The sequence below is a fragment of the Chelonoidis abingdonii genome, chromosome 19 (assembly GCF_003597395.2).
Source record: "Chelonoidis abingdonii isolate Lonesome George chromosome 19, CheloAbing_2.0, whole genome shotgun sequence".
Taxonomy (NCBI): domain Eukaryota; kingdom Metazoa; phylum Chordata; order Testudines; family Testudinidae; genus Chelonoidis; species Chelonoidis abingdonii.
This window is the reverse complement of record NC_133787.1, coordinates 38,925,202-38,948,762: the sequence shown is the minus strand read 5'-3', so window position 1 is coordinate 38,948,762 and position 23,561 is coordinate 38,925,202. Positions and strand designations below refer to the sequence as shown.

The 23,561-nt window shown below is 51.5% G+C and overlaps 2 protein-coding genes across 4 annotated transcripts in view; one reads left to right on the top strand and one right to left on the bottom strand.

The window, feature by feature from the left end:
* Positions 1–417: 417 nt before the first annotated feature.
* On the bottom strand, positions 418–8,996 carry CDT1 (chromatin licensing and DNA replication factor 1). Its single transcript, XM_032764240.2, has 10 exons — positions 8,390–8,996; positions 7,298–7,456; positions 6,612–6,832; positions 5,436–5,630; positions 4,415–4,560; positions 3,675–3,778; positions 2,881–3,069; positions 2,456–2,590; positions 2,160–2,361; positions 418–1,317 (listed from the first exon to the last, which is right to left on the bottom strand). The coding sequence occupies exons 1-10, from the start codon at positions 8,921–8,923 to the stop codon at positions 1,154–1,156; spliced, it is 2,049 nt and encodes a 682-aa protein (XP_032620131.1). The 5' UTR covers positions 8,924–8,996; the 3' UTR covers positions 418–1,153.
* Positions 8,997–19,728: 10,732 nt separating this feature from the next.
* LOC116815698 (piezo type mechanosensitive ion channel component 1 (Er blood group)) overlaps positions 19,729–23,561 on the top strand; it is a 98,014-nt gene continuing 94,181 nt past the window's right edge. For all 3 annotated transcript variants that reach the window (XM_075073876.1, XM_075073877.1, XM_075073878.1), the window contains exon 1: positions 19,729–19,852. In XM_075073876.1, coding sequence (XP_074929977.1) covers positions 19,789–19,852 — 64 coding nt within the window. In that variant the 5' untranslated portion in view covers positions 19,729–19,788. The remainder of the gene's footprint in view (positions 19,853–23,561) is intronic.

Below are 23,561 nucleotides of genomic sequence, written 5' to 3'. Positions count from 1 at the left end.
CAATTCGCAACACATTTTAAAAGTGGTACATGAACCAACAGTTAAGGGGTACAGAGCATTCTTCATTTGTGCTAATTAGATTATGCCGCAGTTGCCAAAAGCTGTCAGCAGTTCCCTTCCCTTGAAGGCCTAACCTTTGATTAGGTACTAACCAAACAGCCCCCCCACCCACTAAACTGTACTCTCAGCCAAGCCTGTATGTACAAAAGCTGCAGTCATTTCTCTGCAAACCCCTGCTCATTTTTTCCAAGAAGTCTCTTTGCATGAATTGGCTGACAACCCAAGCCTTCCCCCTACTGGTAATTCACAAAGTTCTGCTGCAGAGAAACCTCAGCACCTACAGCTGGAGTTAAGGGAGCCTCAAGCAGGCCACTGTTTAAGGCAAGAGCTTTCTTTGAAGCAGGGAGGACTGCTACGGCCAATCATTTAGAAGTTTAATAACAACACATTTCAACAATGATATATACATGAGTTGAACACAGAGAGCTGGAGTAGTCTGAGATGCATATTCTCTCTCTTTCAAACAGAACAGATTAAAAAAGAGCCCCTGGGATTTTTTTTTTTCCAAAGGAAATCTCATTTCTCACTTACTAGACATGGCATACAATTCCATCCACCCCCACAGCACCTTCAGCTAATGGAAGAAATGGAGGCAAGTTGTCATATTGGAAACTTGTTCAAGGGAATTAAACATTACATCATTGTCCAGAGAGGGGGGTCTGGCTTATGTAACTAAGGCTATGCCAGCCAGAGATGCTCAAACACCCCTGCTCCCACTGTGGTCCGAGCAGTTTATTTGTTCTACAAAGTTGCCCATAGTAACTAAGCAGTGAGAGCTTAAAAAAAAGGAGGCAATTTAGGTGGGAAAGCCAAATGCAACCTCCTACTGGTGGAGGGCATGCAGTAGTGAACATATTAGCCCTCATGTTTGAGGGCCAGGGGAGTTGCCCAGAACTGTGCCAAACAAACAATTTAGGATCAAAGAGGCTTGTCTACCTTCTTGGTTTCCTGTGCATACGTAGAAACCAGTGCGGTCACAAGCAGCCCAAAAGGGAGTTCTCTGCAAGACCTTAAGAGGGCCCCAACTGTGCTACATTCAGAGGCACATCTAATTAAGATCAAGGTCTAACCCTCAGCCATCCTCCCCCCAGAATCAGAGCTTCTCCTCCTCCTTAATCATCCTTGTCAGTCTCTCCACAATGATATTGAGGTCCATGCTCTTGTCCAGCTTGATGTAGGTGTCTTTCCTGATTGGATGGATGATGACCCAGTCAGGCAGCAACTCCGAGAAGAGGTGTAGGTGTTTCTCCATTTCGCCTGGAGAGAACAAGAAGTGATTAGCAAGTTTGTTTCAATCAGCTGTCAGCCAGTGGATTACACATTCAGCAGCAGTTCTGGCTTCTGCTCCCTACCCAAATCACAGAACCATGAAGGTGAAATTCCTTCCAGCCATTGCTTCCAGGCTTTGAGCTTAGCCATCAATTACACAGCTGTGCTTGGCACTGCTGGTACACAGGGGAGCCCTATAAAAATATTCCTCCTCCTCTCTCCATCAGATTACAGCAGTTTTTTTTAGGAGTTTAGACTACCCCGGAGTTTCTCATCTCTGGGGGAGAGGCTATAAAACTCATGTTACCAAGCAGATGTCAGCTTCTACATTGACAGGCAAACTAGTCTCTAGGGTGGGTGCAGCAGCTAGGCATTTTGAGGGAGCACAGAGCTGCCTGATAAAGACTAGACCCTTAGCTTCCACCAAGGTAGGTCTTAGGGAGACCACTGAAGGAAAACAAGTGTTTACTATGCTCCAGTGACAGGATAAGCACCATTCCAGGAAGCCAGCAAGACTAGCAAGCTGAGCAGGAGTTAGAAGTGAGGCTAGAAAGTAAAGACTCTGTCCATAGGGATCCTCCAACTACAGATAACTCCATGAGAGCTTTTCAGCTACCAAAAATGTAGTTTAATATGGTAGCCATAGCAGCCTCTAGAGGTAAGTGGGGATCATGGTACCCATTCCATGCTTCCTGGCATTCAGTTATACCTCTACTCTTGGGGTGGCAGGAGATGCTGAATTTTGTGACTCAGAACTCACTGTAGGCTCTTTAGATATAAGAATCTCACATGCCAGAGGCAAAAACCCCTCTCCAATCCCCCTCTATTACCAGATGTCATTGTGGTACGGTAGCTGTCAAGCATCCGCGTACATGCCACCTCAACTGTCAGCGCCTGCTTCTTCTCAGCCACGAACACATTGCGTAGGAAGCGTGCCATCTCTGGCAGCCGTGAGATCATGACGAGCCGCTCCTCCTGTTGTGGGTTTCGGGTCATCAGAGCCTGCAGTTTCTGAGCCTCCTTTGCTCTGATCTAAGGAACAGAAGTTAGTGAGGGGTTGGATCAAACACCCTCTAGACCCCCCTTGTCGGGCCACTCCCTCTGCAGTCACAACCAGGTTACTCACCCTCTCTAGCAGGGCCTGGGACACCCCTTTCAGGGCACTGGAGGTGTTGGCCATGGGTGTTGCTTTGGGGTCCTCATGCTTTCCTGGGCTGGTTTCAGCTGTTCTTAGAGCCAGGTTGGCAAGAGCCTTTTCCATCTGTTCACACGAAGTAGAGTCAGAGGTCACACGAGGGAGCTGCAAGGTGTACCCAGGGAGCCTACGCTTGAAGCTAGGGGTATGGTTCCCAACTGCAGGGTCTTTGATCAATAGCAGGGAAGAGTGTAACACGGAGTCTCCTCCCCAGGGAGGAGTGGGTGCTTGAGTATTACTGCAACTGGCTCACAGGCGTACCAATGATTGCATAGATGTGAGAGGGCATAACACGTTCATCACGACCAGCCAGTATTGGTGCCGTGTACTCCAGCGTAAGCAGCTCTGTCCCTTACCTTTGGGGTCATCATGCTCCGGGCCTTGGTCAACACCTCCTGCGCCGTGGTCAGCTTGTCCACCTGAGGGGGCTGGGGCAACTCAGCGGGTATTATGTCTGGCACCTCGTCTACATTGAAGCGAGGGTGCCATCTGGTCAGCTTGTCATCTGGTATGACCATTGGGGGGCTGAGGGAAGCCATGAATGTCTGGAATGAAAAAAAGGTGTGTGTGTCAGACGCTGCAAGTCAGATACCCAGTAAGAGATTGGTTTTGTTACCTTGAGCTAGCCATTAACCTCACTGCAGTGCTTGCTTTTAGCACAGTTTAGTGTCATGTGTCTGAGAAACTAGAGCCAGGAGATTCCAGGACAAGTCTGTCTCCTTAGGAGAATCCTGATCCTTGTCTCAATGTTTCAGATTCTCTCTCCTCCCTGGCTATGATTCCACAGACTGAACGGTTTGGTGGTCCAACCAAGTACTTTTATTTTGGATCCCAGGCCCCTCAGTTAAGTGGAGTCTCATCTCTGCCTCTAGATATCAGAAGTGTCTTGGGGAATCCCAGATCCCTTAGGGTCACTTGCTGGCTTTCACCTAAAACAGAGCAGGTCTCATCATTGCATGATGGGGAGCTTCTGAATTGGAGATATTTTTAAGGAGACTATTGCTTAGCTTCACAAAGTACAGGAGAACGCAGCACCCCCGAACAATAAGATTACAAATGGCTGCATGCACAGATGGCGGATTCACTCTGTCTGCATGGCCCATGGTCTATACCAGTCTCCTCATGATACCAAAAAACCCAAGCCATTCACCTTGTGATGCTGTTTGACAATGTTCACCAAGTTCCTGCTGAACACCCTCCTGCGTTCCAGCAAGCGCGATGCGGACAGGTGCGGATGGCCATCTATTTTCTCCTCTAGAGACAAAAGACGTTCCCTCATTATCTCCAGGTCCTGCAACTGATCAGGACTGGCAGGAAGAGCTGGCTGCAGCACCCCAGATCTGACACATGCCATCACGCTGCTGCAGCTGTAAGTATGGGAGAATGAAGCAATAGCCTCCAGGGCACCAGAGCCCCTCTCTCTGCTAGTCATGCCGAACGTCATCATCTGCTTCAGAGCCGGCCCTCCGCCCCCACCTGCTATGCCACTGCATCCCAGCAAAACAACACCTGGATGAATGCAGAGCACCAGTGTAGCCAGAACCGGGAGTGCCATCGACAGGTTATGTTCTGACCCAAGTTTCAAAGGAACCCCTGGAAAAGACAGGCTTAGAGATCCACTACCAGGCCAGTAGTTTTACATGCCTGACCCACTGCTGGAACAGGTCAGAGCTGCTCCCCACTCTTCCCACGTTCAGGGAAGCAGCCAGTCAGATTGTCTCAGTTCCGTCAGACACAGTGAACTCGTCTGGGGAAGGTTTCCAGAGACCCAGACATCCTTTCCCAACAAGACCCACAAGGGATCGTATCAGAGAGAGAGCTTAGACCCCAGCCTGCCAGCAAGGTCTCCTCCACAAGGGCTCTGAGCAGACAGTATCCTGCAGCACATACCTTCCCCAAGCACTGGCTCTATGGTGAGCTGGTAGCTGGATTTCTTCAAGAAACAGTTGAAGGTTGGGACGTTCTTCTCCTGGCGGAATTTGTATGAAGTGGGGTACACAGCTTTGATCTGACCCACATTCCTCTGTTCAAACTGCCTGTGGCATTGCAGGAAGAGTCAGAAATTAGTCAGCAGCACTGACACAAACGAGCATCAGCAACAAGTGCTTATTAAACTCAGCAGCCCTGATGGAAACCAGAGCAATGGGAGGGCCCTAGGAATCAGAGTCCCTGCCTGCAATACATATGGAAGTCAACCGCAAGGGACAGAGAAGCTGCAAGTTAAAGAGCAAATCCTGTCCTGGGAAGTGGTCTGAGTACTGGTCCCGGGGCCAAGGGGTCTCCAAGTCTAATCCCAGTCCTGACATTGGCTTCCTGTGGCCTTGGGCAAGTCATTTAATGTCTGTGCCGCAGGTCTGCTCTCAAACATGGAGAGAGTCAGGGGTTTCCCCTGTGAGGGGAAATAGGTTTGTAAGAGGTGCTGCAGGTAGAGTAGTAAGGAATGGAAGTCACTCCACTTCCTCTAGCCAAGTTTCCCTTGTGCCAGCATCACAGACTCCTCCCTCTCTCCCACCCACATGGACACATCCAGCAATGCCCACAATCCTCAGCTATGCTGAGTCTTTCCTCGTGTAGAGGGAAAGGTTACAACCAGCATGTATCACAGGTAGCCAGAACAGGTGCAAACCCCCTGCCCCACAACCCTTCCATGTATGTATGCTTCCATAGGTCCCTCTTTGAAGGCTTTGGAAGTCTGCATAAGAAAGCACAAGCCCTTCCAATGCACTCGAATCCTGACCTTCTTAGATGCTGCTCATTGTGCACCTGCTTTGTACTAGGCACAAGAATGGAAAAGTTCACAGCTGTTATGCTGCTGGCACAATTACAGTGAATGCAGAATTCTGAGTCCTACAGCTCTTTGGCAATTGCTCATATAAAGAGCTACCGACTGACAGGAGGAGGAGGAACTTACCTGTGCATTATATCTTGGACACCCTGTTTGACCTTGGCAAAGGTTACAGTCTCCGAGCGATTGAAGAGCATCCCCACAATGGTGTCCATGCTGCGGAACATCTCTGCTAGTACCTTGTATTTATAGGGCAGTGAGAGACCTGGGGGAATATCCTGAGCAAGGGTGTGGAATCGCTGATAGGCAGGTGCCCTCTCACTGATAGAAGGGAAAAGTGACCAGGAATTAGACTCACAACAAGGAGATTCAACATGAGATTAACAGCAGGTGTCTGTGAGTAAGTGTGTGAACAGACTGGCAATTGGTTTGCTACTCAAAAAGGAGGCCAGTAGGAAAGACTGCCAGTTTCAGGTGTGGCAGAAGTCTCACAGTCGGCGCTGACATGGCGATTTGATGGTCATACAATCCCCAACCTCTGCAATCTTTTCCCTCTATGTTCCCCAAGGAACAATCCTGTGCTGGCAGGATGGGGATGGATTAGATGAGCTGAAAAGGTCCAGCTCAAATTCTGAGCCTGTGCTACGTATTTCCAGAAGCAGAGAGTCTCTTTCCTTAGCCATCAGAATAGCAATAAGATACAGGCGAGTTTCATCCCAAGTTCACTACAGCATCTGTGTAGCACTTTCCTCAAGTGACCCTGCTGAAGGCTACCCCCACCCTGATTGGTGCACTCTGCTTCAACAGAAAAGCCCACTCGCTTCTGCTGTCCAGAGCGTAGGCGACAGCAGGTCACCTCTCAGGGATCTCTCTCGCGATGCCATGTTAGTGCCCAGGAGCGGACGTTCTCAGAAGTAGCCACTCATTTTCAGCCATTTAGTGCTGCCGCACATACTTGAGTGAACTGGGCAACCAGGAGATGTTTGGTCTCAAAGTGTAAAGATCCCATCTATGCTGAACCCCAGCTACTGGATATTAAACCTCAGAAACATGGATGTGAGAGAGACCACTGGAGAGCCGCAGCATTTTGCTACCCAAGTGCCTTGGGCTACATTCTACCTCTGCCTTGTGGGTGGTAATTAGCCCTTCAGGAAACCCAGAGCAGCATTAGTTTTACCACTGCTGACTATAGCAATTAACCAGAACCCCAGATCTACTGTCCCACACTTTGTTTCAGCACCAGGTTAACACACACTACAGGTGAAGTTCTGATTCCAGCTATCCCCACAGGTGGCTTCTCACCTGGCTTCTGCGGCTGGCTCACAGGTCTCTTTGCATGGTTGCAGCCCAGCTCCCTCCCCCTCCTCTGCCTTCCTGTTGCGGATTTTGGATTCTAGCTCCTGCACTTGTTTCAGGCGGCTTTTCAAGTCACTGCAGGTCTCAGAGGGGCAAGCTGGCAGTTTGGCTTTCCAAGTCAGCTCCTGGAGTCTCTGCAGGCGGTGTTTCAGCTCCTTGGATGAAACCTGGGATGAGGAGTGGGAAGGTAACAGATACCTAGGACTTTTAGGATGGAAGACTGTTTACAAGTAATGCTCGGTTGTTCTTCTGCAAGGTCAGCATAGCTCCCCGTGTCACTTATACTCCTATAGAATCATTTATTTAGCAAGCAGGGGGCCAATCTAGGTCCAGCACACTTGCTGAACATACCAGGCACTTGCTGGTATCTCAAGGACGACAGAAGTGGGTTAGTGATAAGAGATTTCTAAGGGATTCTGTGGGAATTCTGCCCCAACCCAGCTTGTGTTCCATTCCCCCTTGGCGTTCACATGCAGTTAGATGCTGCTGCAGGGCTAAGAGTGAGGGGGTTTGTATGCACCATCAAGCTACTTCTGAGGGTGAGCGAGCAGAAGAGCCCAGAGTTACTAGCAGAGCTCACTCAGTGGAGCCCGTTCCCAGTCTCAGGGAGAGAACTCATGGTCTTTCCATACCTGATTAAGGCTTATGTTTCCCTCTAGTGTAGCCAGGCCAGACTGCAGCCCACTCTCTGGACCTGGTGAGACGGTCACATTCACCAGGTTCTTCACGTTCTTGTGAAGGGAGGACGGGGTTGGGGGTCTGAGGGCAGCACTGAAGCAAGGGCTGGAAACCTGCAACAGGAATTTGTTCTGTTAGAACATTTTGCCTTCACTACCTGGTTGTTACTCACCACGGAGTCTCTCAGCTTCAGTGGGAAATAAACCTTCCTATAGCTACGAGTCAGCAAGTTACTACAGCTATAGTCAAAGCCAGATTTTCTAATACACAGTGAATCCAGGTCCAAGCAGTGTGGTGCAACTAACAAACAGCCTTTGTTCTTCGGCTTCCACCCCCCCGCCCGTCCCCCAGCACGCACCTTGTAACATCAGCCCTGCACCAGCTGTTACAGACCGGGATTAGGGATTCCATCCCTGGCCCCGTCTACACCAGGTGCATTTTCAAAACGTTTTCTACACTAGCTCTGCTCCACCAAGTTTTGCAACATCCGAAACCCTAGGAGAGATGGACCACCAGCTGCTGCAGGCTGTTAATACTGAGTCACTGCCCTTTATCAAAGCAGATCTCTCCTCTCTCCAGATTGCACAAAATACCGGCAGCCTGTCTACACTAGAACTCCCAGTGTTCTTAACACCAGTGTGAGCAACAAGGGAAGATTCCCTCCTGGTAAACAGGACCCCAAACTCATTGCTCGGGTTTGTTGCCCGCAGACATGGGCCCTGTTTGCTTCAATGGGGTGTGAAGTAGGACGTTAAAGACACGCTGTTAACTATTTCCCTGCTGATATTTTGTCACTGGATCTTCAGCGCAGGCCGGGGCAGGTCAGGGGGCATCTCGGGCCCCATTCCCAGGCAGCTCAGCAGCAGGCAAGCAAGTAATTCGCGGTATGGAAGGTCCCAGGGCCCCCGGTTCGCAGGCCTCCGACCCGGCGCTGCCCGGAGAGGCCTTATTACAAAGGGAACCCAGATCTCCGGAGCCAAACCTGCCCCCGTCCAGGGGCCTCAGGCGGGTCTGGGCTGGCCGAGGGCCTTCAGGGAGGTACCTACCGTGACTGCCGCCTCCTGCTCTGTACCCTGGGGGTCTCCATCTGCGGGCAGGACCAGCTTCTTCCTGGCCGCGCTCCTGCTGTCCCCCTGGGGCTGCAGCCCGGCTGCGGGGCCGGCGTTCCGCTCCGCCTCCTGCCTGCGCCGCTTTCTGCCGGTCAGGGTCCGCGCCGGGGGCTGTGGGGAGCCAGGATCGGGGCGCCCCGGCGTGCGGGGCGAGGCCAGCAGCCGCCGCTGGTGGGGGCTGAGGGGAGGCAGCCCGGCTGCAGCGCTCACCGCCGCCCTGTGGTTATTTTCCAGCCCCACCAGCTTGGCTCCCGGGCTGGCTCCTCGGCGGCTCGCCCGGGGCTCACGGCCGCCCCCTCCCGGGATCGCCAGCGGGGCTGCCTTAGGCCGGCTTTGGGAGCGGGCGGCCCGCCGCTGCTCCGCGGCCACTGCTCCCGCGGGCCGGGCCTTCCTCCGCTTCGGGCCCAGCGCTCCGTCCCGGGCGGGTTTTCTACTGCGGGAGAAGAAATCGGTCACCCGGAGCTGAGCCATGCCGGCGGGCCCGGCCCGGGGCGCCCCGCACGTGCTCGGCGAGCCCGGCTCCCCCGCCTTCCGCCGCGCGCCCAAGGTATCAAACTTCCGCGGCAGCCCCGCCCCCTGCCTGCGGCGGCTGCGCACATGGCCCGGCGCGCAGAAGTGGCGCCAGTTTTCTCGGGGAGGCACCGCCCCGAGCCCCTCCCCGCCAGCTGCCGGGGACAGCCCCGGGGGCGGCTCGGGCGCGGGCTGTGCGGCGCCGTCCCGCGGACATTGCAGTCACTTGGGAGGAAGGGTGGTGCAGGGGCGAGGTGGGGTCAAGGCTTTGCTCCGGCACAGATTTCCCCTGGGACCTTGGGCATGTCACCTAGTAGCTAAAGTCATGAGTGATGTGGAGACAGTGGATAAGGAAAAGTTATTTCCTTAGTTCCACAATAGAAGAAGGTTAAGAGTCACCAAAGGAAATTAATGGGCAGCAGGTTTAGAACAAATAAAAGGAAGTTCTCCACACAGCGCACAGTCAACCTGTGCAACGCCTTACGCCTGAGGAGGTTGTGAAGGCTGGGACTATAACAGGGTTTAAAAGGGGACTGGATAAATTCATGGAGGTTAAGTCCGTTAATGGCTATTAGCCAGGCTGGGTAAGGAATGGTGTCCCTAGCCTCTGTTTGCCAAAGGGTGGAGATGGATGGCAGGAAAGAGATCACTTGATCATTACCTGTTAGGTTCACAACCTGTGGAACACCTGGCATTGATCACTGTTGGTGGACAGATACTGGGCTGGATGGGCCTTTGGTCTGACCCGATGCAGCCGTTCTTATGTTCTCTCCTTGCCTTGGTTCCCCAGCTGTGCAATGGGGATAATTAAATGGGGGAGGGCGTTAAAGGCTGTGAAGTGATCAGACATTCCAGCCAAGAGCCCCCCTGCTCCACACATCCTGTGGACAGGCAGGCCTCTGTGGATCCTAGAGGAGCTGGTGCTCTGCTTCGTGTTTGAGGCCTCTTCCAAGTGCACAGGGCATGATACACTGAGGGAACAGATCAAAGACCTCCTATCCAGTCACTTTTCTACTTAAAAAGCTCAGTGTCTTCTGCTGTCAGGTCCCTGCCAGGGACATTCACGCCCTTTCAAAGACTAATATCTTCCGTGGCCTCAAGAGCCTGTGTGTGTTTGTACCTCCCACAGTGGGACATAGCCGAGGTTCCTGGGCCTACTAGAATACAAGTAATAATAGAGATAAATGAATGAATTGTAGGGGCCTATTATGACTTCATAAGAAGGTTAGGGATGATCCTGTGAGACCTTCAGGCAATGGGGAAGAATGCACAAACAGGCTGCAGAAGCGCACCACTTTGGCTCCTTCCCCCTCCACCAGAATTTATCCCTCCAGCCCAGTGCTTCCCTCCAAGCTTATCAGTCTCCAGCATGTCTGTTAGCAAACAGATGTGGGTTTCCAGTCAACACACAGATACACTTTAGACTTGGCTTTTTAATGGCTTGTGAGCATTACTCGTTCTTTTTGCTTCATAGTCCAACCCTGAATTCAAGTTGTTGACCTAAAACTCGATGCCGCCTCAATGATTTGACATGTCATTACAGCCGTGACCTATTCACATTTTGCTGTTTTTGCCCAAACACCCCGTAGCAATTTAACAATATCTATTAATAAACCTCACAATATCCTTGTGAAATATTTTTTTTTTATTTTTTACAGAGTGGGAAACTGAGGCATGGAGGCATCAAAGGTCAACATTTTCTAACGTTGGTGTCTAAAGTTAGGCACCTAAATTCATATTTATGCACATAAATAAGCAACCTGGTTTTCAAAACCACTCAGCTCTCACAGCTCCATTAACTTCAGCTAACAACAAGACTATGTTTATGTCACAGAGTCATGGAATCCATGACTGCCAGAGACCTCTTTGACATTCTTTGCTTCAGCCCCAAGAGCTGCGAGACTCGAACTGGCAGCCAGTGGGGCCCTGGCAGGTTTCCAACGACAGGCAACAGCAGAAGCAGGAGGCCCCCTGCAAGGTTCCAGCGAGGGGGGGGATGATAGCCTCACGTGTGGAGAGGGGCGCACCTTGGGTGAACAGCTGGGGATGTCCCATTTTATCTTTGGAAAATATGGTCACCCTGCAGCTGTCACACAGCTCGGAAACCACGGAGCCGCAGCAACAAAAGTCACAGACAGGTCACGGGCTTCTGTGAATTTTTGTTTATCGCCTGTGACCTGTCCGTGACTTTTACTAAAAAATAGTCATGAGAAAATCTTAGCCTTAATTAACAATCCTGGAATGGGTCCTCAAGTAAATAACAGAAGTCCTGTCCTGTGATTTCTAATGCAAAACAACAACAAAATCCAAGAACAAACCCCTCTATTAACAACAAAACTCTTTTGTTTTGATTTATAATCATACAGAACACAAAAAAGATACTGGCACATTTTCCTTTGTGAATCTTCTTTAAGGTTAATTAATCCATTCAAATTCCTTAGCTAGATCAATGTCCGTCAAATCTCTGGTGAAGGGCTAACTAGCTGTTGGACCCAACTATGAGTCGAAAGATGCAAGGGCTGAGGTGGCTAAAGAGCTTATCATGGTTTCAGAATCAAGTGTACCTATTAATGCCCCTCGGAGACCTCATGGTGTGACGAACTGGGAATGTTCTTAATGTTTGCTCTGAATACTGTGTTGGTGCCTCAGTGTCCCCTATGCCGTTCTTAAGTATCTAGGTGGTGGAATAAAGGTGTGTGATTGCTGCAGAGCAAAGGACCAGTGAACATAAATGCCTGGCACTCTGTCTCCTAGCAACTGATGGCCTGGGCCCCTTCTCTGCAAAGGTGCCAGCTGAAGGTGATGGAGACAAAGAGATCAGGTGACCTCCTGGCCTGGGAAAGGCGCTGAGCAGACAGGAGGGGCTGGAGGGGGTTGTTAGTCTGGAGCTGGCTGGGGACGAGGACTGAAGTGCAGACGCGGGGGTCTGGCTCACTGCCCCCCAGAATGGACCTGGCCGAGGGATCTGGTTCGCTGTATCTACAAGCTCTGTTTTAGACTGTGTCTAAACCTCTGTTTTACTGGCTGGCTGAGAGTCATATCTGACTGCAAAGTGGGGGTGCAGGACCCTCTGGCTTCCCCAGGACCCCGCTGGGGTGGGCTTACTGTGGGAAGTGCACGTAGGGGCAGAGGATGCTGAATGCTCCAAGGAGAGACCCAGGAGGTGAAGACGTGTGAGCTTCTTACCCTGCAGACAGTCTGCTCCAAAGGAGAGGAGGCTCCCCAAAGTCCTGACTGGCTTGGTGGGGAGCAGTTCCAGAGCATCGCCCGGGGACTCTGTGACACATGGCAGTTACCTTATGGTTCAGTCCAGAATTCTGCAAGGACAACTGGCAACCAGTGCAAGGGGCTGAGAGCCCTGTGCGTGGGTAACTCCCTCCAGACTTCAGAGACTCTAGAAGGTGGACACATCTGGGTCACAGCTGTTTCCACATCCACGTGGCTTCCAGTTTTGTGTCAAGGTGAAGCCAAATCTGGGACACAGCTGCTTCCGCATCCAGCTGAGCTTGAGCCTTCAAGAAAGAAGTCCCTGATGCAGTGCGCAGTTCAGCATTCTGCAAATGTGTACAAGTCATGGCAATACTTTGGAGAACACCCTTCCTCCCAAGGGATCCCAAAGCACTTCACAAACATGGAAATATAAACACCTCTGGGATACAAGATGGCAACCAGCCAGCTCACTGCACAACCGCAGGGGAAGGGAAAGTTTGAGGTTACCGACACTGAGGCAAAGTTTATGGGTTCTTAGTCCAGGACTAGGAGCCAGCAGCTCCTGGGGCTCCTGGTCCTAATCCTGGTTCTGACATCACCTCTCACTGCAGCCGTGGGCAGTCACTGCTCATCTGACAAATGGGAAAAAAGTTACTAACCCACCACCCAGGGGGTTAGTCTGATTACACTAGTGCCCTGGTTGAGCTAGGTGGTGTACAGTCCCTGTCCTGTCCTGAAAAGCTTGCGTTCTAATGCAGGGGTAGGCAACCTATGGCACGTGTGCCGAAGGCGACACGTGAGCTGATTTTCAGTGGCACTCACGCTGCCCAGGGGGCTCTGCATTTTAAATTGATTTTAAATGAAGCTTCTTAGACATTTTGAAAACCTTGTTTACTTTACATACAACAATAGTTTAGTTATATAATAGTTTTGTAGAAAGAGACCTTTTAAAACATTCAAATGTATGACTGACGTGAAACCTTAAATCAGAGTGAATAAATGAAGACTCGGCGCAGCACTTCTGAAAGGTTGCCGACCCCTGTTTTAATGGTTATTGTCAACTGAAATACTGTAGCCCCAGCTAATAATGGCTATGCCGGGTACTTGTGTGGAGGATATGCTCCTTACATGAACACAACTCAGGAAAGGCTGAGGGCTGGTCTACACTATGGGCAGGGATCGATCTAAGTTATGCAACTTCAGCTCTGTGAATACAATAGCTGACGTTAACGTACTTAGATCTACTTACCGTGGTGTCTTCACTGCAGTGTGTTGATGGGAGACGCTCTCCCATCGATTCCCCTTGTGCTTCTCGGTGAGATGAAGTACTGGAGTCAACACTAGAACAATCCGCAATCGACCACCCACTGGATTGATCTGGCCAGCAGTGTAGACAAGCCCTGAGTTAAGGCTGTATGGATCTGATCTCACTTTCAATGACTTCAGTGGCCTTTAGCTCAGGCCCCAAATGACCTTGGCATGTGGGTATATTCTCCAGGGGTCAGGACTTCTGAGTTTTATTCCTGATCCTTCCACTTACTCCTTGTATTATTGTTTCCCTCACAGTAAAATGGAGATGGTGCTTGCCCAAGTTCTCCAGGAGGATGGGAAGTTGAAGTGAGTGAAAAACACATAGATCTTTGGACGGAAGGTGCTAAAAACAAGGGGAGTTACCACCTTTTCCTGGAACACCTGCATTGGCTCAGTACACAATGTGTCAGGCTGCACTCATTTGCTGCTGTAGTCCTGACGTGCCTGGTTTTTGTGGGTTTGTTTCAGGCTCTGGACATTTAGTTAATGCAGAGCTCTGTGGCTGAATGTTGAAGAATGCTTTGCCTTCAGTGAATACGTCTGGAGACCAGCATTACCAGAATCAATAGAAAACCTGCATTGCCCAGGGTGTAAGGGAAATGAGCTTTGATGTGTGACTAGAAATGGAGTCTTTGTTCCGCTCTAATGACATCTGACAGCACTTAGGCCAACTGAAGCCATCTCCAGATCCTCTAGGACGGGGTAGGCAACCTATGACATGTGTGCCGAAGGCTGCACGTGAGCTGATTTTCAGTGGCACTCACACTGTCCGGGTCCTGGCCACCGGTCCGGGGGGCTCTGCATTTTAATTTAATTTTAAATGAAGATTCTTAGACATTTAAAAAACCTTATTTATTTTACATACAACAATAGTTTAGTTGTATATTATAGACATAGAAAGAGACCTTCTAAAAACGTTAACATGTATTACTGCCACACGAAACCTTAAATCAGATTGAATAAATGAAGACTCAGCACAGCACTTCTGAAAGGTTGCCGACTCCTGCTCTAGGAAGATTCCGACTGGGGCTGGGTTTGTTTGATTAGATCCGTGCACAGCACAGGTATTTCAAGCCCTTGTGGCTAGTAAATTAGGCTCCCCTGCCTTACCTCGGGGCGCAATCCTGCTGCTATTGCATTCACTGGCATAACTCCTGTTGGCTCGCACGGATGTAGGATTGGGCCTTAGTAGAGCAGCATCTGCTCCTCCCGACCCATCGTAAGTTCTGCTTGTTCTGATTTGCAGTGGAGTTGGGATGTTCCAAACCACATTGTTTCAAGAGCAGCCCAAGCCTCACTGCAGGTTAGAGTTTTACCACAATTGAATGGGAGGAGCTGGCGGAGATGGCCGAGGTCAAGGCAAGGTTGCCCCCAGCATTGAACAAGTGGCAGCTTTGAACTGTTATCGGGAGGTTTTTGTGTCTTCTTTTCTCTCTTCTCTACTCCCGTCCATGCCCTCAGCTGAAACATCAGACACTGCAGCTCAGTAGAGGTTTGCTTAGCTGATTGTTTGGCGCGGAGTTGGAAGTTTAATGAGACAGAGAAGCCATGCAAACAGCCAGTTACAACACAGGTACCTTTAAAAATAAAATTGTAAAAAGTGTAATCAACATGCAGGAAACAGTGGGAAAAAAGCTATTTGGGATGACAGTCGGATGCCGTTTTATTTAACGTACAAATGTACAGTGAGCCAAGGAACGTAAAGAATTTCATAGGCCTGTTATTTCCGGGGACACCATTTACCATTACCATCATGTGAAATTAACAAAACAGGTCCATTCTGGCCCATCTGGAAGGGGGACAGGAAAGTGTGTCCTACTTGAAACTGGAGCATTTAATTGCATGTATACATCAATGTGGACCTGTCTCAGCACACAAATGTTAAGCATCATATACTGGCCGCCGTCTGCACGCTCGAGTCCCAGGGAGGTTAGTGGGAGCTGTGTCAGCTGAGCACAGTATAATAATAACACTTAACATTTATACACAGCTTTTGTCGTCAAAGCTGTTTACAGACATGGCTAACTACATGGCCCTAAATGAAGCACTCAACCTCAATTAGATTGAATATTTTGTTTATGATAGGCAAACAGGAACCACGTGATCCTTTTGACCACAGATGTCCTTACCCTCTGCCTGCCTGCTGTAAAATGAGAAGTTGGCACCTGAGCACTTCAGTTCAGCCCTGTCCTGCAATGGGATGCATGCAGGTGGACCCGGGCAGAGGTGCATCAGAGTCAGGGCAGCTGGGCTGCCTGGGACAGTTTCCTGCTGCTGGAAGGGCAGGGCTGTGTCCTCAGGGAGGGCTAGGGAAGTCATTTCAGGGGGAAGGTCTCCAAACGCTAGTATTATACCCAGCCTAGGCATCCTATACACCAGCATGAAATTCTGGCCGATTGGGGAGTTTTGCTATTGATTCCAATAAGGCCAGAATTTCACGGCAGGCTTTGTGTACCGGCTGGGTTACTGACGGCTGCCCCCAGGGCCAGCTCTGGCTTTTTTGCTGCCCCAAGCAAAAAAAACCAAAAAAACCCAGGGCAGCCAGAACAGCAAAGCAAAAAAAAAACATACAGCAGCGTGGTCAGAGCCAGGGTGCAGGGGGATGCCCTGCGCTGCAGACGTGCCCTGGCTAGTGGGGTGGAGGGGAAGGGGGGGGGAGAGAAGGGGGGCGGCCAGGGCGTCAGTGGGGCATTCACCATGTGGCCCCGACCGCCGCGCCGCCTGCCGGGAGGGCTCCACACCACTCCGGTTGGCGGGGAGGGAAGGACACGGGCTCCTGGTCTTGCTGCAGACCTGGAACGGCTGGGGCAGATGGAGCATGCAGCCCGCTCCCAGCAGGGCGCTCCCCTCCTCCGCGCCGCCGCCCCCTACAGGGCAGCCGGATCAACAAAAAAAACAACAAAAAAGCGGCCCTGCCGCCCGAGGATTGGAAGGAAGCTGCCCCGTAGAATCTGCCGCCCCAAGCACAAGCTTGCTCGGCTGGTGCCTGGAGCTGGCCCTAGCTGCCCCAAACAGCTGAGGATGGCCTGGGAGCTCACTAAATACACGGTCTCCATGCTGAGACTGACAACCCGGGTCTGGTGTGCCTCAGTCCCCACCCCCCATACACTTCTGCATTGTTGCCCAGTGGTGGAAGGGGAATTGTTTCCTCTCAGGGAAGGCTGAGACACAGGTGTGGGTGTCTCCTAGCTATCTGGGCTTTAGTCCCCATATGAATGGAGGATCTGAGAAGACAATGGCAAATCCAACCATCAGAACATTGACACCTGGCAACCAATGACCCAGAGGGATATGGGTTTCCCTGCCTCTCCTGCGGGAAACTGAACCCCCTCTAGCTCCAGATCAAAGGACTGGAGAGGTGTGAGAGTTGGCTGCTGGAAAGAATCGAAGGAGGAGGTGAGAGAGAGGGATACCTTGAACCAAGGAGTTCACTGCAGCTTGGCTGGGCTCTGGGCTAACCAGAATGGACTATGCTTTAACCTTCATTTGTGTACGCAACCCTAAGGACTTCCTATGCTGTCTACCATTTCGTGAATAAATCTTACTGTTTTGACAACGCTGTTTGTCACTGCAAATGTGAACAGAGCTCACAATGTGAAGCAGGTGTGCTGAAGGCTCAGAGGTCCAGTCTAAGGAGGCGGTGAAGATGTATGTCTTACCCTGGAGGAAGAACGAGACACCCAGAGGGTCTGGCACCCTGAAGGGTTTCCTCCTAGAAGGTGTTCCAGAGCTGGAGCTGGAGCACTGATCCTGTGGATCCAGGACAGCTGGTCCCAGGATATTAGAGAGACAAGATGGGTGAGGTGCTCTATTTTATTAAACCAACTTCTGCTGGTGAGAGACTCAAGCTTACCCAGAGCTCTTCTTTAGCTCTGCCAAAGGTACTCAGAGCATCACAGCTAAATACAAGGTGGAACAGATTGGGTAGCATAAGTTAATACATTTTTAAAGGGACGATTCAAAGTGAAATGGCTCATTAATACCCCTGCAGTCATAGGGGAAATTAAAAAATAAAAAAAGGGGGGGATGTTATCATGTTACTGATTGTTGTAATGAGCCATAAATCCAGTGTCTTTATTAAGCCCATGATTTTTGCTATCTAGCAGAGTTTTTACTCCCAGGCTCCTCTTTTGAAGATGTGTGTGCAGGTTTCCTTTGAGGATGAGAACTGAGAGGTCAGATATGGAGTGATCGGTCTGTAAAAAGGGTTTGCCCACAGATGATAGAGTGTTCTTGTCTTTTATCATTTTCCAGTGTGAGTTCAAACTGAGTGCATAGTGACTGTCTGGTTTCACCCACATAGTTGCTATTGGGACATTTAGTGCACAGGAGGAGGAACACCGCATGTTGTGATCAGCATGTCTAGGACCCATGGATCTTAAAAGGTGTGTTGTGGGGGGGGGGGGGGGGTTGATCACTGTAGCAGAGGAGATATGTCTACAGGTTTTGCATCTATTGTAAGTTGGATACAATACTGGAATTGGTCACCAAGGCTTATCCCTGCTTCTCGCCAGGTCCTGAAAACCCTGTCCACAGATAAGTTTTCAACTAGCAATAATCACACATTGGTTTGCACTTCATCTACAGTACTGTTCTGGTGGGCTGGCAGTGCACTGAGTTGGTGAGCCCTGGTCTGTGTGGATCTTGCTTTTGATGATGAGCTTAGTGTGGTTAGGGGTTGTTTGAAGGCCAGAAGAGGGGGCATGGGAAATATTTCTTTCAGGATGTGGCCTCCATTGAGTTATGGGATATAATTGTTTAATAATGTCCCCTCATGGGTTCCACTGTGGTGTGGTAGGTGACAACTAGGAGATGCAGCCAAAGGTGGTTGTCTCCTCCCATTGAAGCAGGTTCTTTTGGAGTATTTGGGTGGCCTATTTCATGCTGCAATCTACATCTTTGGTGAAGTGTCCCTGTCTGGTGAAGGCGGTTGTAAGCATGTTAAGTTGTGTATCTTAGACTTTCTCCTGGGAGCATATTCTGTGGTATCTGAGGGGTTGGCTGGAGATTGGAGTGGTTACTGGATCTGCAAAGGTTGGTGTGGTGATCAGTTGTCTCTAGGGCTCCAATTCTGAAGCTGACTGTGGTGCTCAGGAAGTTGACCGTGGTGTGTGAAGGTGAGTTTGATGGACGGGTGCTGATTGTGGAAGTTGGGGTGGAAGGCAGGTGAGCTCTGGCTAAGGTTCCTGGGATATGGTTCTGATTGGCGGGAGGGGGGGAGAGGATTCGCTGTTAATTTGCACAAGGCACCTCTCAGATCGACGCTATGATCCGATCCCCCTTCACGGATAAAAGGGGTCTCCCAACGCTCCCCCTCCACTAACTAAGCCACCCAGCCCGCAGTCTCCTCCTTGCGCAGGGCAGCCCGAAAGGCAGCAGTGGCACACCTCCGTCCCCTTTCCGACAGGGCAGGGGCCACCCAAGGCAGGGTGGGTGCTGGGTGCTCGGTGCTCCCGGCGCTAGGTGGTGCTGGCTCCCCGGCTGAGCGCGGCGGCTGCCCGGGGACGGGCAGGGAGTGGGACCCGCTGGCGCAGGCCAGGGGGGCCACAGCAAAGCGCAAGTTGGACGCACGGCGCCCTGTGGCCGCAGCTTGCACACGTGCTGCGGGGACGGGGTCAGGATCCGGGCCCCCCCGAGCCAGGCCCGTGGGCATTAGGAGCAGAAGCCAGGGCGGGGGGGGGGGGGCAGCTGTAGCTTCCCCAGGAGCCCTCCCCGCCAGGACAGGGGAGCCCCTGCCCGCGCAGCGCCTCCCCCTGAGCAGCCCGGGTGTGTGCTGGGGCGGATGCACCCAGGGAGCCGAGAGCCCGCCGCTCCCAGGCGGCCCTGCCCAGCCCATGGGGGCTGAAGGGAAGCGGCCCGGGGCTGGGCAGGGAGGAGACCGCGCCTATAAAGACCCGTGGGAGAGCCGGGCCCAGCCCGCCGAGCTCTGCCCCTGGATAAATCCACCTTCTTCCTTCCCCCGCATCAGACTTTCCACTGGAGCCGCGGCCCGGGCTGCTCGGCTCACACACGAGCCTGCGCGGGGCAGCGCGGCTGGGGCGGGAGGGGGCTCCGCGATGCCGCGTGGTTCCGCCCCCCGGGCTCGCAGCGGGCCCCGCTGATCGTGCCCCGCAGTAGGGGGCAGCGCGCCGGGCCATGACTTCCCCGCGGAGCTTGCCCGCACCGAGGGAGGTTGCGCGCGGAGAGCCAGCCGGGGCTTCCCCCAGCGCTCCTTGCGCCTGCGGGGCGGCCCCTTGGGCTCGGCCTGACCGCGGGCGCCGACGGGGAGTCTGGGCGCCTCCCGGAGCCTGAAGCCGCGCGGCGGGATGGAGCTGCGGGCGCTGTGTGGGGCGCTGTACTGGCTGGTGCTGCCGCTCTCGCTCCTGGCCGGTGAGTGAGGAACTGCCCCCCGCCCCCCGTTTGTCAGAGCCGGGGAGGGGGCGCAGCTGGGGTCCAGGCGAGGCCGAGTGGGTCGGGAGTTCCCTCTGCGGCCGGGACCGGGCTGCTCGCCGCGCGGGGGCTGGGGGTGGGGTGTTGGGGTGTAGCCGTCCAGACCCCCCGTGCATGTGGCGCTGGGAGGCATCGCCAGCGTCGCCTGGAAAAACTTTGTGTCGGCTCCGGGCTCTTCTGCTTCCCGTCCCTTTGCAGAGCGGAGAGTTGCACATTCCTCGCTGCGGGTGGGCGGTCCCGCGTGGGGAGCTCGCCGTGACTCACCTGCACGCGTGGGCGAGCGGGCTGGGGGAGAGTCCCGTGGGATCTCGACCTGTCCAGTCACTCCGCACGCAGCACGTGTGCTGCATGGCTGGGCCGCTCGGAGCAGCGCGTGAACTGGCGAGCAGGAGAGAAACGGGGCCAGGCCGACCCAAGGGGGGAAGGGAGGGAGGATCACGCGATATAAAAACCACAGCTCGGTCTCCCCTTTTCTTTTCCCCACCCACCGGTCCCTGAATTGCTTCATGTTGACTCTAGGTACATCCCCAGCGGCAATGTCCCTGCCCATAGGGGGCACCACCCACCCATGTGGGGCACCACCCCTCCCGCTTTCCTCTTCATGTCAACAATCTTTCTTCCCCATTGATGGGGCCTTAAGAAAAGACCCCCCTGTCCCATCCCCACCCTTCTAGTTGGAGGGGACTGGGCAGGAACCCAACCATGTTGGCTTAGCCTGAAGGGCCCTTGTTTAGTGACCTGAGGCTCTCCCATGGGTGAGAGGTTAGCACAGATCAGTGGTTCTCAACAGGGGTACATGTTCCCAATGGGGGTAGGCAGAGGTCTTCCAGCAGAGACATCAGCTCACCAGAATATTTTCCTAGTTTTACAACAGGCGACACAAAAAGCACTAGCGACATCAGTACAAACTAAAATGTCACACAGACGATGACTTGTTTATACTGCTCTGTATACTGTACACTGAAACGTGAGTGCAATATTTATATTCCAGTTGATTTCTTTTATAATTATATGGTAAAAGTAAGCAGGTTTTCAGTAACACTGTTCTATGGCCTTTTTGTATTTTTATGTGTGATTTTGTAAGCAAGTAGTTTTTAAGTGAGGTGAAACTTGGGGTGCACAAGACAAATCTGATTCCTCAAAGGGGTACAGTAGTTTGGAGAAGTTGAGAGCCACTGGCATAGAGGATGGAACATGGGTATCCACATGGCAGTGCTGGCTAGTCTGTGTGGATTTATATTCCTATGCATGGTCTCTCTAAAGCTGCCTACTGGGCACCTAGGTACTATGGCAACCAGTGGCATGCAAATACTCACAATAATTTCTCCCTACTGTTACTCACACCTTCTTGTCAACTGGTTGAAATGGGCCACCCTGATTACCACTACAAAAGTGGTTTTTCCTCCTGTTGATAATAGCGCACTTTAACTGAATTGTCTTGATCCCCCCACTTGGTAAGGCAACTCCCATCTTCTCATGTACTGTTATGTATATCTTCCTACTGTATTTTGCGCTTCATGCATCTGATGAAGTGGGTTCTAGCCCACGAAAGCTTCTGCCCAAATAAATGTGTTAGTCTCTAAGGTGCCACTAGTACTCCTCGTTCTTTTTCTTTTTGCTGATACACGGCTGTCCCTCTGAAATCTGTTACAACAGTACAGGGCTCGGCAACCTTTCAGAAGTGCTGTGCCGAGCCTTCATTTATTCACTCTGATTTAAGGTTTTGTGCGCCAGTCATACATTGTAACGTTTTTAGAAAGTCTCTTTCTATGAGTCCATAATATATAACTAAACTATTGCTGTATGTAAAGTAAATAAGGTTTTTAAAATGTTTAAGAAGCTTCATTTACAATTAAATTAAAATGCAGAGCCCCCCCGGACCAGTGGCCAGGACCCGGCCAGTGTGAGTGCCACTGAAAATCAGCTAGCGCGCTGCCTTTGGCACACGTGTCAGAGGTTGCCTACCCCTGCAATAGTATGTCATCTTTTGAAGAGTGACTGGCTTGTCTATTACCACTGATGTGCATGGCACATTGGAGTCATATAAGAATCCAGGGTCCCTACCCTGAACACCATGTTTGAAGAACAAACTTGCATCAAAGTCCTGAATGTATAGAGTGGGATAAAATCAGGTGTCATACTTTCCAAGATCCTTCATGTTCATGCCCTGGGTGAACCTGACTTTCTGCTCTTAAGCACCTGTGGAACTCATTGCCAGGGGATGTTCTGAAGGCCAGAAATGTAACTGGGTTCAAAAATGTAACTGGGTTCAAAAAAGAATCAGATGAGTTTATGGAGGACAGGTCCAAAAATGGCCGTTAACCAAGATGATGAGGGACACAACCTCATGCTCTGGGTGTCCCAAAGACTCTGACTGCCAGATGGTGGGACTGGATGACGGGATGGATCACTGAATAATTGACCTGTTCTCTTCAATCCCTCTGAAGCATCTGGTTCTGGCCAGCATTGGAAGACTGGATATTGGGCTGGATGAACCATTGGTCTGACCCAGTATGGCCATTCTTATGTTCTTACGTTCTGTTGTCCCAAGACACAGGCTTAGGGAGTAGAAAAACAAGCAACTTTGCGTAGTGCTGCTGGGGGAGTAGCTCTTACAAATTTTCCCCAGGCAGCAGGGAAATGTGTTGAATCAGTGCAGGCCGGCTGCTGACAAACATTCTCTTTACTTGACTTGCCTGCAGCTAGGTGAGTGGGACCACGCCTGTTAACAGGACCTTGTCAAGAGGTTTAGGTTTGCAAAGGAGTCTGCTGTGTCCAGTGGATTGAGTACAGGGCTGGGAGTCAGACCTGGCTGCCGAGTCTGTCAGGGAACCACTGGGAGAACTCAGCCTCAGGGCCTCCGATTCCTTATCTATTGAGTGGGGACCGGGATGCTTGTTGGTGAAGTGTTCTGAGAGCTGCTGGTGTAAAACTAGGTGTTTTATTCCAGGTTTTTTAACTCCCAATCCAGTGACCCGTCGGATAGCACTGTCCGAGGTGTGGAAGTGTCTCAGAACAAACAAGCAGGGTGTGTGGTAGAATGTCAGCATCACAAAGCACAGGGTTGCAAGACCCAGGGCCACGCTGCCCTCAAAGGAGGGTGACCCAGCTGGGGAAGGAACTTCTGGAGATTAGAATCAAGCAACTGAGCACTCATGGAAATGCTGCAAATCCTTCCTCTTTGACAGAGCTTTTCTACCACGAGCAGAATGATCTATTCCACCTCAGCCACTCCTCAGCAGAACCTCCTGCCCCTTCTCCCGGCATAACTCCAGAGATACTGAAGTCCCTAATGGTCCTCATGTGTTGTCAGTCTGGCCTAAGTAGAAGGCACCCAGCTACTGTACTGGGGAGTGGCAGTACAAAACCCTAAGACAGAGGTGGTTTTAATCATATCAGGTGGTAGTAAGAGGTGTTGGGTTATTTTTTTTTTTTTTGAAGTGAATTATTATTCAGAATGGTAAAACATAGTGAGTCCTACCAAGGAATGAGTATGTGAAGTAGGAAAAAGTTGTGATGCTGGAGTCTGTTGCATCACTTGGCTACCAAAGTTTCTTTTCTTAGAAATCTAACTTCAGACAGAGGAAGAGTAAGAAGTCTCTGCATGCATCAGGCCAGCCAGTATTTCAGAAATATTTAAAAAGCAAAC